Here is a 13,964-nt window from a genome sequence, read left to right on the forward strand (position 1 = left end):
ACAAGAGCACAGGTGCTTTACTATAAGAGGAACCTGTAAAGCCATAGTTAAACTGGCTTCTGCCCCAATAGCCTCTTATTAAAGTCTAAATGTTTTCCTACCTACTCTAATGGCACTAAAATGAGGGACAGAATAACCTATGCAGTGTCTAGTTTTTGTCTGAATTGCTGAAGTTACACTGTGGGACTGCCTCTACACTCTCATCCTATTATTATTTCTGTTACAAAACCAGAGATTATGATATCCATTCCTGCAAAGGATGGTTCACTTCCAATCTGAAAATTAATATCCATCTACTGAAATCAGGAGCAGGCTTTTCTTGCCCTCTAATGAAACCAAAACCATCATGCACTCTGACAATCCTTGCAGGCTCTCTGCCACTGGGGTATATTGCAGAGCTTTGTCAGAGATTAGGCATTAGCATTTGTGAGCAGTCAGACATAAATCTAATTTAATAGAAAGTGAATAGGAAGACAGGATTGAACAGTCAAAATATATTGATCAAATGATTTTTCAAAACATGAGTCTAATTGAATTTTAAAATCATTAGGCTGATTGTCACTAGCATTTAGAATTGGATACTTCTGATAAGGAGAAAAAACAAAAAGGAAAAAAGTATTTGAATACAATGTGCATTGCCATTTCTATCCTACCTCCATGCTGCTGTTCCAGCCCACTTCTTGCTTTACCATATCCATAACTTAGGGGTATTCTCTGGTAGGTAGATGGAGAAGCAGGAGGTGAGCAAATTGGAGACATTGGAGGGGACTTGGGTTCCTATTTCAAAAACACACCAACACAAAACACAATCCTGAGACAAAAAATTGTAAGAAACAACCAAGTAATGCTGCAAAGTGGTCCAAGTGTATACAAAATGATGGACAAAGAAGAAAAAAAAAACACTGCAGGCCCTTTATTTCCAAGAAAAGGCTTAAAACGGACAAGACAGGATTTGGTACTGAGCCTTCGAGGGATAAAGCATGGCAGTGCTGTAACAAAGCTTTACAATGATCAGCTCAATGTGTTTACTTCCAAAGATGCCTGAAGTAGTATCTGTAGAAGGCTCAATGTGAGTGGATAGTTTTGAATTTACATAGTGGGAGCGCATTCTTTGTGAGAGATCATTTTTCATAATAAAAAAAAATTTACAAAAAATTAAAATACATCTCTGGATCAGTATTTTAAACACTGTGGATCTGTAAGTATCACTGGGTAACTATCCTAAAGCTTCCTCTTTCCTTTGATTTACTGAGATTGCTTGAGAAAAGGATGTAAGCCTGGAAGGTTTTACTGACAAAAGAGGAAAATATAACGCAACACAGATAATCCAGATGGAGCCAGGGGTTTGAGGGCAGTGTTCTGCTTGGGTGTCAGTACACAGAGGAGAGGCATAGATGCTCTTCTTCCTGATCCTGTTATTCCACCTGTGTATCTTGTCATCAGCTCCCTCCTGCTGGCTGACCTCGGGCTGGGAACGCCGTTACTGGCGCCAGCGCAGCCCGTGATAAACGTGGGCACATGCTTGGGAAGATAAAAGTGCTTCCACCAGGCACTTACAACATGACCTGATACAGTACCAGAGGAGAAGGTGTCAAGCCTGGGGAAAATTATGCAAATCAGTTTTTATGAAAATTATGCAGCGCTGTGAAGCTTCTCGTATCTGAACAACTGCTCTCTACTCTCCTAAATATAGGTAACAGGAATGTCCCTTGGATGCTTCATTAAACTGGCATGTTTCACTCAGGAAAAAAGAAAAGCAGATGTCTTCTGGACTATTTCTTGAGGAGATAAAAATGAAAGAAAACTTGGGGGCCTTACCCACCCAAAAATAGTGGCTCAGGATTGAATACCTTGTCTCCAACTGAGTATTTCTAGAGTGACTGAGGACCATTACTCCACTGCCATACTGCCATGGGAAATCACTAACTTTCCTGTTCTCTTTCATAGAGAGATTTCTATTTGCTGCTTTTTCCACTTCCTCTTTGAGAAACAGTGCTGGATTAAGTAGGAGGAAAACACTGAAAGAACTTACACAGAATATTACAGGGCTGACAGCTTTATACAAGCTCATACAGAGAATTTTCTTCAGGGAAGCAACTGGGATGCATCAAAACCAGAAGACAGGCACGATGGGGATTATTTGCACATCAGGAGTTCATCTCCTGTCTAGTGTTGGAAAATTGAGTAAGCCCCTGTGAGTGTAATCATTTACAGAACTGGACCTAAAAGGAGAATGCATAATGACATGTTGGCCTGAAGGAGACAAGGCTGTTACCTGTTGGTCCCCTTCATCTGTTCTTTTGTAGGAATTTTTTTCCAAAGTTGCATGTGAAACCTGAAATTTAACTCCATGGAATTCTGCTGGAGTCCCATAACGCACTTCAGTGTCATTTTTCAGCGCCATAAATCGTGGTAGAGGCAATTCTGTATTAAAAGAGAGAAAAATTCAATTGAGACTACAGAACAAAAGAAGCACTTTAAGCAGTATCATCTTGTAAAACCAATGAAAAGTTTATCTATAAAAGACTGCTAGTTATATTTTGTAACATTTTTAAGTGTGGGACTCCTTTGATTATTTTGTGTTTTAATAAAAATATGAATGTTACACAAAGCTACATTCACTAGCTTAATATATAATCTCTTCATGCAAAGAGAAAGAAATAAGCCTTGTGCATGTTATTAAAGCAAGCAGCAAACTCATTTCCTGCCTTCAAAACCTTGCCTGTAATGAAAATAATAGTTTCCCACAGAAACTGTGGGACAGATAAATTAATCAGTCAGGATCACAGTATCCTCAATGCTGCCATCATAAAAGGAACAGATCAAAAATGGTAGGGTTCAGAGATCACACCAAGGCCTAGAGAGACAGCTGTGTTAAAAAGTCCCATGCTGCATCTGCTGTGCTGAGCAAGAGACTGACACTTTGGCACTCTTTAAGACAATTCCCCATTATTTTGCAGAAACACCATTTATTTTTGTGCACAGTCACTCTAAAAGATCAATAAAATTAAAATTAACAGAATGCTCAATACCAAGCAAAGCCATTTGTCCATCACCTCTGTAATCTTTTACACCTACAGTTACAACCATGAGAAAAATAAATGAATTGAAATTTGATACATGTTACTCACTTCTAAAGGTGCTCATATATATTTTCTAGAGAAAATTTAATTAGCACTGGAATAAGTTTTATTGAAATTTTACTGAAACAGTAAGTAAGCAAGATATCAATACAAGGACTGCAAGTACCTGTTTTCACTCAAAGTTGTGGATTATTTACATATGCTGGACTGGTAAAACATATAGAGTAAATCTCAGCCCAGGTTTTTAATTTAGTTTTTTGGGAGTTTTGTTGTTTGGGGTTTTTTGTTTGGTTGTTGTTTTTTTTTTTTTTCTTTTTAATTAACATCTTTAAAAAGGACAGCAATGCAAGAGAGAGTGCACAAGGTGTTTGTAAGGAAAACTGACAGGCAAATCCAGGCCACTCCTCTTCACCCTTGGTTCAAACTCCTGTTCCAGCAAGGCACTGAACTGTGCCAGCTGCACCTGACCCCCTGCACCTGGCCAGGAGCTCTGCACCACGGGAGCTCAGCTCACACAGGTCATCATGTGCTTGCCATTCTGGCCTCCCCTCCCTGGGATGGGGCAGACCTGGGAACCCCCTCCCTGTGCCCTGCAACGCACATGAATTTGACATTTCATTGCCCTTATCAGGGAGAGCAGAGCAGAGCAGAGCTGGGAGCAGTGACCTGACTGCAGAGTTGTGGGGAGGTGCTGCCTTTCCAGCCCTCTCTCTGATCTTGCAGCTGGCTGCATTGCTCCTCCAGGGGGATGGTGCAAGCACAGCCTCAGGGCATGGCTTGAACGCCCACCCAGGATATGGGAGCTAAGGGGTCCAGCCTGTTCCAGCTCCAGCAAAAAGCCCTGTGTTTTGAAGCCCAAGCCCTGTGTTTTGAAGCCCAAGCCCTGCTGAGGCAGAGTGCACATCACTGAAGCAAGAACACTTAGTTCCTTCCAAGTTGCTATCAAGGTTTCACAGCTGAAAGGGACCTGCTTTCTCTCTTTATTGCTTGAGTTAGATAAGATTTTTTCAAGAAGCTTTCTTCTTCACCAAAAATGGTACACTTAATATGACTGTCAACTCACTGGGAAAAATAAAGTTTTAAAATACATCTAATATACATTTTCACACCTATTCACAGTAAGCACTATGATTTTATCTTCTCTACCCATTTATTTGGCAGGATTATTTGCAAAAGCAGACAAATGTTACAATCTGCCCTGCACAGAGGGACTCCCTGACCTGCCCACATGCCCCACAATGTGCCTCCACCAAAGCAGCTATCAGCTCTCACTCTGGACAGCTGTCAAGATTAGAGGCTGAAGGTGAGAGAGAAATGCATCTCCCACACTGATCATCTGTCATTCCTGCTGCTCCTTTGCAATGCCTTTTCCAGAGGGAGATGTCATCTCAGATCTCCCATATCTGTAATTCCCTGCAATTTTCCACCACTCACCTGGAGCATGTAACATTACCTTCCACTCTTTCTCTGCTTCTTAAAATTGTTCAGAGAAACATAAGAAGAAAGAGTTTACCACCATGGAGAGCTGACAAGCATTAAAGAAAGGGAGAAACAAGTGCATAGCACTGCAAGCAAAATTTGCTACTTACCATTCTTAATGCTCTCAATCCGTACTGGGAACCCTGACTGTGCTGCTGCAATTAACTTCAAAGCAATATAAAATTGAGCAGGACCAAAATAACCCACACGCTTGGCTCCACAAACTTCTGTAATCTGAGAGAGAAGACACACATTGTCAGTTAAATGAATTTCACTCTTCCAGATGTCAACATCTCCACATAAACAAAGAAAAAACTTTAAAAACACAAAATGCTTGTTGTACTTGAAGTTTTCTACTACATGTATTTGTTTCAACTCAGAACATTAGTACACCAGGGACAGGTTGGTAGTTGTTACACTTTTCAGAAGCACTGCTGGTTAACACTTCTATCCTACAACAAGTTATGGATTTTCATACTATGTAAGATTTTAACAGCAGGAGAAATTAGAAGTTCTTAAGCATCCTGTCCAGTAAAACATTTCCACCATGAAAATTATACTTACTATTAGCCCTAACAACAACAATTCAGATAATCACCGTAACTGGAACATAAACACAACAAAAGATCCCAGCACACCACTTCTGCAAACGATTTTTTGTGTGAAAAATAAACATGGTCTTAGCACTGAAGTTTAAATTCTATGTATACTTCATTACTTGCTTCACTCTGCCACTTTCATGAAGCAAAGAGCACCATGTTCACACACTCAGACAATGCCAAAACAAACAGCAGGTATCAGCAGGTTTTAAGCATAGGTGCCAATTCTCCCATGCCTGGAGCTCCCAGATGTTCACAAACCAATCTCAGACAAGCACTGGGGTTAGAATTAAACTCCATTTGCCCCAGACATAATAGGAAACTTCAAATTGTTTTCATGAAAATACACCTAGATTAGCAATGTCTACTGGCTGGCGAGGTGCAGCCTCTGTGACAGTCCTCCAGGGGCAACTGTTGCTTCTGGAAAGTCATGTCTATGGATTGGCTCCCAAGCTACAAGAGCATGACAGAAAGTATTAAGTTGCATATAAGCAAACAGCACAAATGAAAAGTCTATTTTTTCTGATTTATTTTTATATGTATATATACATATACATACATAGTGGAAAAATGACAGGCCAAAAAATTAATGAAAAAATCAAATCTTTTGGAATGGTAATTCTTACTAATCAAAGACAACTGTTTTCAAACAAATGCCTTCTTCTCTGGATTTGAGAGTTTCTCTCAAAACTGCTTTGACCAAATGAGCTCCAGCTACTTGCTCTTCCTACAAGTTTCAGTCTTGGTCACAAGACACATCAAACAGGTTTTTTTCCTCCTACTGTTTGATGGAAAAGAGAGAATGACAAATGCTTCTGGCTAATTTAAACTGTCCTTATACAGACACTCATTCTCTTTCCTCTACTTTTTTCTCTACTACTGTGTCCTTTTTTATTCTGCCCTTCCCTCTATCACTGGCCTTGCTTCTTTTATTTTCCACTGGGAAAGCAAAGCACTTGGGATGTGCCTGAGATGGATGGCTGGGCACACCTTTGGTGCTCTTTCTGAACTCCAAAGCAGGGTTCTTCCCTTGGTCCTGGATGCTCCCAATTCACCCAGTCCCACTGCCCACACCACCAACTCCTGCACAGTCCTCCCCCAGCCAGCAGCCCTGGTGCAGTGGTGTGGAGCACAGATGACTGGACTGGACTGTGGAGCAGGAATGTGCACAGCAGCTCACTTCAGACTGCTCCTCATGGGCAAAACCTCAGACATGCCAGGATCTGGCAGCTCTGGGGACAATGCTGCTGTGGCAGGTATATGAGAAGCCACCAGCTTATCCAACAGCCTGGGGAGGAGCAGATGGAGAAGGGGCACAACCAACCTGAAATTCAATCTGGGTTCACAGCTCTGGTCTGTTATGGGAGATGTTTGTATAAAACATGCCAGGGCTGAACAGGGCAGTTGGAGAAAGCTGGGCACCCACCACAGCCAGGCCCTCCCATGGAGGCTGTGGGTGCTCAGCTCAGCGTGGCCCAGGGGCAGTGCCTGGCATGGCTCCTGCTGGGGGGCACAAAGTCCCTGGCTGTGCCTACAGGGTATACCCCAGAGGGACTTTTCTCCTCCTGGCCTCTTTTCCTGCCATGGCTACACTTCCTGCCCTGCCTATGCTTGCTGACATGGAACAACAGTGTCACCATGATGTGTCTCCTCTCACTGGCTGCTGGAAAAAGGCAATACTGAGCAGCTGGGACTTTCACAGAGATGCTACTACCTTCCTGAGTTCATTTTCCATAAATTTTCTATACTTTGAAAAATTAAGGTTGCTGAATGCTGCAAATGCTCTACTTGCTTCGATATGAAAACATGAATATTTTATTCTGAACAAGCAGACTACAAATTTTTATCAAGGTCATCTCACCCCTCAAAAATACACTGATGTTTATCATGTACACACTTATAGCCAATGAACCAGAAACTGCCTCTCTGTAATTTTGCTTTTTGATAACAACAGAAATAAATTTCATAGACACAAGCTTCTGTTATTTGTGCAACCAGACTCTGAATTTTTGTTAATGGTCCAGAGCAGAAGATGGAAGCTGACAGAGTAGTGAAATTTATTACACAATTAATTGTGGGTATTTATACGGATTAATTGCAGGTACAGGCATTTACTCACATCAGGTTCCTTGTCCAGTTAAAGGAGAGAGTCTTGGCTTCCTTCCAGCCAGCATTTCACACTATCTGCATCAGAACCCTGCTTGGAGGTCCCAACAGAGCAGCCCCTCTCTCCAGCAACCACAGAAGTTGGTAGCAGATTAGCCTTTATCCAAAAGTAAATCCTCAGAACATGCTGCCTGCTCAAATTTCCACAGCAGCTTAAATTGAACACTGCATTATTTTTTTGTTTCCTGGTTTTACCTTTCACAGGGTCAGTGCACATAGCTTTTGATGGGCAGATTACACTCATATGCAATTCTGAAATTAAGCTAGTTTGTGTGATATACTATTAGGAGCCTACCAAGGTCCATCCAAGTTAAAGGCACCGCATATTAATGTGATATGGTAATTTTTCATTTAAATCCTTGAATCTGTTGTCAGTTTGGGCTGCATGCTTCTTAGCAAGCCAACAAGAAGAGAACTGGTATTTTCTGCTTGTGCATTGCTAAACAGACACGTGTATAAATCAAAACAACTCGGATGCCTTGATACTTCAAAGGATTTTAATGCAAAACTGTTGACTGTCCATTTATATAACATTTTTTCCTTTAATTCTCCAGTGGAAAACTGTAATCCTCCAGTCACAGCAAAATATTGAAGAGAAGTGTAATGAAGAATGTATTGGAAATAATTTTTCATGGTGGTGGGTTACAAATGTTACTTGCCAAATCTAACCTCAGGACAACAAACAGAGTTAGTCCAAAACCACACAGAATCACAGAATGGCTGGGTTGGAAGTGACCTCTGGAGATCTGTGAGTCCAATCTCCTTGCTCAGAAGATCAGGATCATCTTGATTGAGCTGATTGTACAGGATTGAACACAGGAAGGTTCCAAAAATGCCCAGAGAAGGAGAATGTGCCATTCTCACAGTAAAGAAATTTTCCTCATATTCAGAAGGAACTTCCTGTGTTTTACTTTGTGCCTGTTGCCCCTTGTCCTGTTGCTAGGCACCAGCAAGAAGCCCAACTCCATCCTCTTGACACCTCCCTTCAGATACTTACAGAACATTGATAAAATCCCCTCTCCATCTTCCTCAGGCTAAACAAGTCTGGCCCCTCAGTCCCCTCCTAAGAGATGCTCCAGTCCCCTGGTCATCTTTGGAGCAGTGATGCTTGAACTTTAACCACTTGGATCCATCCATACTATCTGGACCCCTAACCCATGGGATTCCTCCAAGCAGATCCTTGGAGAGGCCAAACTTAGCTCTCCTGAAATCCAGGGCTGGGATCCAACTTTTTGCCCTGTATCCTCAAAACAGGTTCTTGAACTCCATCATGTCATGGTCACTGCAGCCAAGGCTGCCCCAACCTTCACATCCCGAACCAGTCCTTCTTTCTTCATTAGCACAAGGTGTGGCACCACACCTCTCCATGCTGGCTCCTCCCCTACCTGTATCAAAAACTGATCACCAGTGCTCTGCAGGACCCTCCTGAACTATGTGCCCAGCTGTGTTGTCTTTCCAGAAGATACCAAAGTGGTTGAAGAAGGTGGTGAAGGCTTATGATCATGAGGGTACTTCCAGCTGTCTGTAGAAGGCTTCATCGACTCCTTCTCCTGATCAGGTGGCCTGCAGCAATATTCCAGTCACGGAAAATTGCCCTGTTCAATGGTTTGTGAGGCAAGAACACTGCTGAGTAAACAATGGGTATTCAGCAGGTAGCCTTAGCACTCTTGTTCTGTAGAGGAATCACACCACATTCTCTACCAAGCACCATAAGAAGGGGAGAAAGAGCAAGATCTATAAGCCTGCACGCATTCTGACAGGTAAGAAGTTTTTCTAGGGTTGCAAAAATAAATAATTTTTAGTAGTATTAAAAAACAAATCTCCAATTCATAAACATTAAAATTTGAAATGAGCTATGAGCTCTTCAGAAGTGTTGCTGTTTGAAACCACTGTGCTCCATGCAAACTTCTATTAGAAAAGCTCTACATCTTCAGGTACTGGAACACAGAGCAGATTTTTGTATTTTTTATCCACTCACTGCTCTGCTCTATTAGCTGACAGCAAGTGTTATTTTTATAATTGCTCCTTGAAGACATCCCATATGAAGCAGCTTTTCCCAGTCCAATCTGACATTTTTCCAGCTCTCCCCAGTTCTCTCCAAACAAGTTTCCACTGCAGTCTCCAAGAGCGCTGACCTCACAAACACACTGGGCAGGTCTAATTTAGATTGCAAGGACTAAACTTCAGAAACTGAATATGAGCCAAGAGCTGAAGTTTGTTTTTAGTAAGTAGAAAAAGGAGTATAATCAGAAATAATTATACCTTAATCCTATGGACAGGCTGAAATGGTCATCCTGGAGCCTCAAGGCAAAGGTAGACCTGGCACTTTTGCTTTTTCATTTAGCTGCCCTGGCACCCTCTGTATCAAGCTGGCACACAATTTTTGTCTGTTCTCTGTCACCCTGCTGATACCTGCCACATAGATGGTCACTGCTTGTCATTTGTGGGCACATCCAGCCTCACGAAGGCTCTCACAACTCTGTGTGGGCTGTGGGATCCTGTGAGAGCACATGTGAGCTAAATGAGTCACCTCACCGGGAGAGAAGAAGAAGGTGACCATCACTGGCTCCTATGTTAAAGGAAATTTTCTCGCTACAATTTCCATCTCAGTGCAATCCCAGAATGCACATCTCCTTTTACTTGTCCTTGCTCAATCTATAATGAGGCAGAAATATTTTCCAGTTTATCAAGTGCCTCTGAATTTTAGGGAAGGTGTTGAAAAGCTTTTGCCATGACCCAATGCACACCTCACCCAGCACTCTCCTGAGGACAACCAACTGGGATGCTACAGCTCAGACCTGAACTACAGAGTGACCTCAGGCTCCCTTCTGGGTCAGCCAGCTGCTTATAATAGTTTCAAAGACAAATATTTGCAGCAGTGGCTTATCAACAGCTTATCTCAAAATTGTGTCACGCATCTGACCCACTTTACCCTTTCTTTTTTTTTTTCCTTTAATTTGTGTTTACAGACTCTTTGATCTGCTTATTACAGACAAGTTTTGCTACATTCTTAAACAGGTATTTCTCTCTCAATAGATCATTGTTCAGACATTTGTAATACTACTTGGAGCTCAGGGCTACATATCTATTTCTTCAATATTTAAAGCAAAGTAAGAAACAACGCATCAAGGATTACTGACTGGGAAGGCATTAGGAATATGCTGGAGCATTACATTCCCAGATGTACATAGGAAGAGGCTCTGCCATGGATTGGTTCTTTACCTTTGCTCCAAAGTATCAGTGGTATTTCTGTAACTATTTATTTTATTCTGTCATTTCGTCTTTTAAAAACAAATGTTTTATCTGAGACTTTTTTAAACATCACCTGAAATGCTTACTAAAAATCAAGCTATTTTAAACAAGCAGGGTTCCAATGTTTAAAACAAAATTTAAAACAGCTTAGTTTATGGCACAGAAGACAACACATACATAGTATATTTTTAAAGAGCTAACTATAATACATTCTCATGGTTTAAGCTCTGCATGATCATCACTTTACATTTAAGAACACCATAATTTTAAATTGCAAGGCAAGCAACAGATAAAGTGCAAAAGCTTCACAACTTCACATAGCAAATACAGTGCTAAAAGCAGCAGAGAGCAACCCCCTGAGTTAGGCAAAAACCTGCTGACAGCACCATCGGGGTTTCCCTAAACTCCCTCCTCCTGGTATGACCCAGAATCATCCACATCTGCCTGCACTAGTGCTCCATCACACCCCTGCATATCTGGGGGGAAAGCACTTCACTCTGGGAACAGGGAAACACTTTTCCATCAGCTCCAAGCTGAACATTTTACGCCAACACTGAGAACCACAAGGGTCACAATTCAGCGCCCGTTGTCTGCGACACCGCTGACAGAACTGAACAAACACAAAACCAGGTTCAAACAACTCCAAGTCTGACAATGAAGCTTAGCAGAACCATTTTATGCACTGGAAAATGCTGATTCCTTAGCAGAGGTTAAAAATAAGCCCAACCTGTAACACAACTGGTTTCAATCTTTAAAGAGCCTGTGGGCAGGAGCAGGGCTGGAGCAGGGCAGTGACATTTGCTCACTGCAAGGCTCTGTCCAGTCCTCTCTCTTGGGTAACAGTGAGCTCTGGATGCCTAAGGAAACCCAAACATGTGAATCATGCAGTACTTCTCTTCAAGTGGGAAGACTGGTAATGCCAGCATACCACAAGTCACAAAATATTGATCTGAATTATACAGCTATGAGGACATGTAAGTCAGCACTGATAAGCAAAAGATATCAATTATTAAGGAGTGTTGACAAGAAAAAGTCTGCCAGAGAATAAAGGCTGCTGATGCATGCTAATACTTATAGCCTCTGAAATATACCTGAAAGAAATGCCATCTCCCATGCTCAACCTTTCCTCTTTAATACACAAAGGCTACTCAACCATCTACCTGCATGTAATGTGGAAAAGCTGGACACTTTCATCTCATGTCAGTCTCACAGGGGAGTTTAAGAAGCCCCATTCCTGAAAAATATCTGACAATCATCACACCAAGTAAATTATTTTTGTGATAACAGTGCCTACAGCCTTAGGTGAGAGGTTGTTACACACATTTGCTGATACTTCATTCTGTCTTTGATAGGAAAGCCAAGCGCCACCTTCACCAAACACATACCTTTAGGAGTATGTTAAAAGCTTACAGAGGTGGAAGAGATGAAGCAAATTATTTTCAAAACCTCCTTGCCTTTTTTTTCCTCACTATTTTGAAAATGAATGCTACAAGAACAGCATTCATGCATTAAAGTTGTTCTGTGTTTCATATTCCCTGTCTGTATCAAATTTGTATTAACAAGCTCGATAAATACAGCATATGTCAATAAACATGTGTAGGAGTACAAGTAAAATTTTAGTAATGCTTGGAACATAAAAATAAATTCTGAGAACAGGTTACTCCAGCTTAAAGAACTTGGCACAAAGATGCCAACAATCAGTACAGATTTTTTTTGTTTAAATCCATTTATTCACTGAACTGCTTCACATTCTTTGTAGATAATCACTTTGCATCTAGATAGGGCAACACAGATACTTAGCAGGTCACTCTCTGAAATGCTGCATGCAGAATCCTGCCAAAAATCACTGTTAAAATCTGAAAACCCACAGAAATTTGCAAAGTAAACCGAATTGAGTTATAGATGCTTTATCTGCTTTTCAAATCTTGACTGTGGAAGCAAGGGAGTAAGAGCAAGTACAATGGCAAGCACGGAGCTGTCACACTGCCTCATCCAAACAAGTAAATTGCAGAAAATTTCCACAAGGGTTATCCAAATTTCTTCTGAGGCAAGTCCCTGCCAAGAGCATTTGATTCTCTTGGACATGAGTTTCATAAAGATCATCCTACAGATGGTTAACACTATATATTTTATACATTGCAAATATGGTAAAGGCACTAGTCATCCCAGGATTTCTGTTCATTTTCCTGCTCACCTCCTCTCTTTCAAGAGCATATCTATGGACATAACACAGAGAAGGTCCAGGACATGACAGAATAGAACCTACACTCTCCAATTCTTGTGCACTCAGCAGAGACATTATCCTGAACTCCCCTTACCCACAAGCAACTGACATTGCAAGAGCTTGAGGGAGGCAGGATGTAACTATCCACACTGAAATTTGGCCAGGGCTGGAACCAGGCCAACCAAAACATCCATCTGTTCCTAAAACTTTCATTTTCTGAAGGTTGAACGAAAATAGTATCTAAATCTTAGTGAGAGTGAATGGGGAGCTGCTTTTTAGCTCAAGTGGAAATGCCATGTTTTGCACAGGAGCTGCACCCATATCCTTTGGGAATGGAACTACAGGATGATCATGGGAAAATTAAAGAACAACACTACTTTTGCCACACAAAATCCTTGTGGTTTGGGCATTTTAGACTACTTCAGCAACAAAGTTGCTTATTATTTCAAGTAATACTTTACACAAGCAGCATATCTGTTAGTATTTTCATCTTCAGAGTACATTTTCACTGACTTAAAAATATGGCACTCATTTATAAGCTTGAGTTCACTACTAGTCCAATATATTTCAAATGCATTTTTTTAAAAATCTATTCAAACTGCTGTGTGTCTATACATATGCAAAATTGAAATTACACATAACTTGAAACTCAGCCTAAAAAATCAAACCTTTGAAGGAAAGGTTTCTGCAATCTGTCCAAGCCTTTTTTTACAAAAGGAAAAATTGTCTCTTCATTGCTGCAGTTCAGATATGGATTAAAACACCTACCATGAGGGATTTTTTAAAAAAACCCTGAAAACACTCACATTTTATAATGGAACTTGAAAGCATTTAAAATGCTGGACTCTTCAAGTATGCACAAAAGCACATAAATGAATCTTTTAGTTTGTCATTCATAAAGAGAATCCTTATCCTACGTTTGTTAAATTTCAGTCTCTTAACAGCGTACCACACACTGAGAAATAACAGATTTTTCTGAAGAAAAAAATAAATCTTCGTTGGTTGGGTTGATGCCTTATCTCTTGTTGGAGTACAAATTCAGCTGGGGTATTACTCATACAAAACAAATGTGTATTACAGAAAATTCCATAAGGTGTTGCTAGACAGGATTTAATTTACCCTTTGAAAAAGCAAACATCAACTCTTTGTTGCAACTTACTC

The 13,964-nt window shown here is 40.9% G+C and overlaps 1 protein-coding gene across 2 annotated transcripts in view; it reads right to left on the reverse strand.

Moving 5' to 3' along the window:
• REPS2 (RALBP1 associated Eps domain containing 2) overlaps positions 1-13,964 on the reverse strand; it is a 96,292-nt gene that overhangs the window by 57,639 nt on the left and 24,689 nt on the right. For both annotated transcript variants that reach the window (XM_071430472.1, XM_071430471.1), the window contains exons 2-4: positions 4,673-4,796; positions 2,276-2,424; positions 654-777 (exon numbers count right to left, since the gene is read on the reverse strand). In XM_071430472.1, the coding sequence (XP_071286573.1) occupies positions 654-777; positions 2,276-2,424; positions 4,673-4,796 (397 nt within the window). The remainder of the gene's footprint in view (positions 1-653; positions 778-2,275; positions 2,425-4,672; positions 4,797-13,964) is intronic.

Source organism: Agelaius tricolor, unplaced genomic scaffold (genome assembly GCF_023055355.1).
Source record: "Agelaius tricolor isolate 1412-34295 unplaced genomic scaffold, bAgeTri1.0.p SCAF_7, whole genome shotgun sequence".
NCBI classification, from domain to species: Eukaryota; Metazoa; Chordata; class Aves; order Passeriformes; family Icteridae; genus Agelaius; species Agelaius tricolor.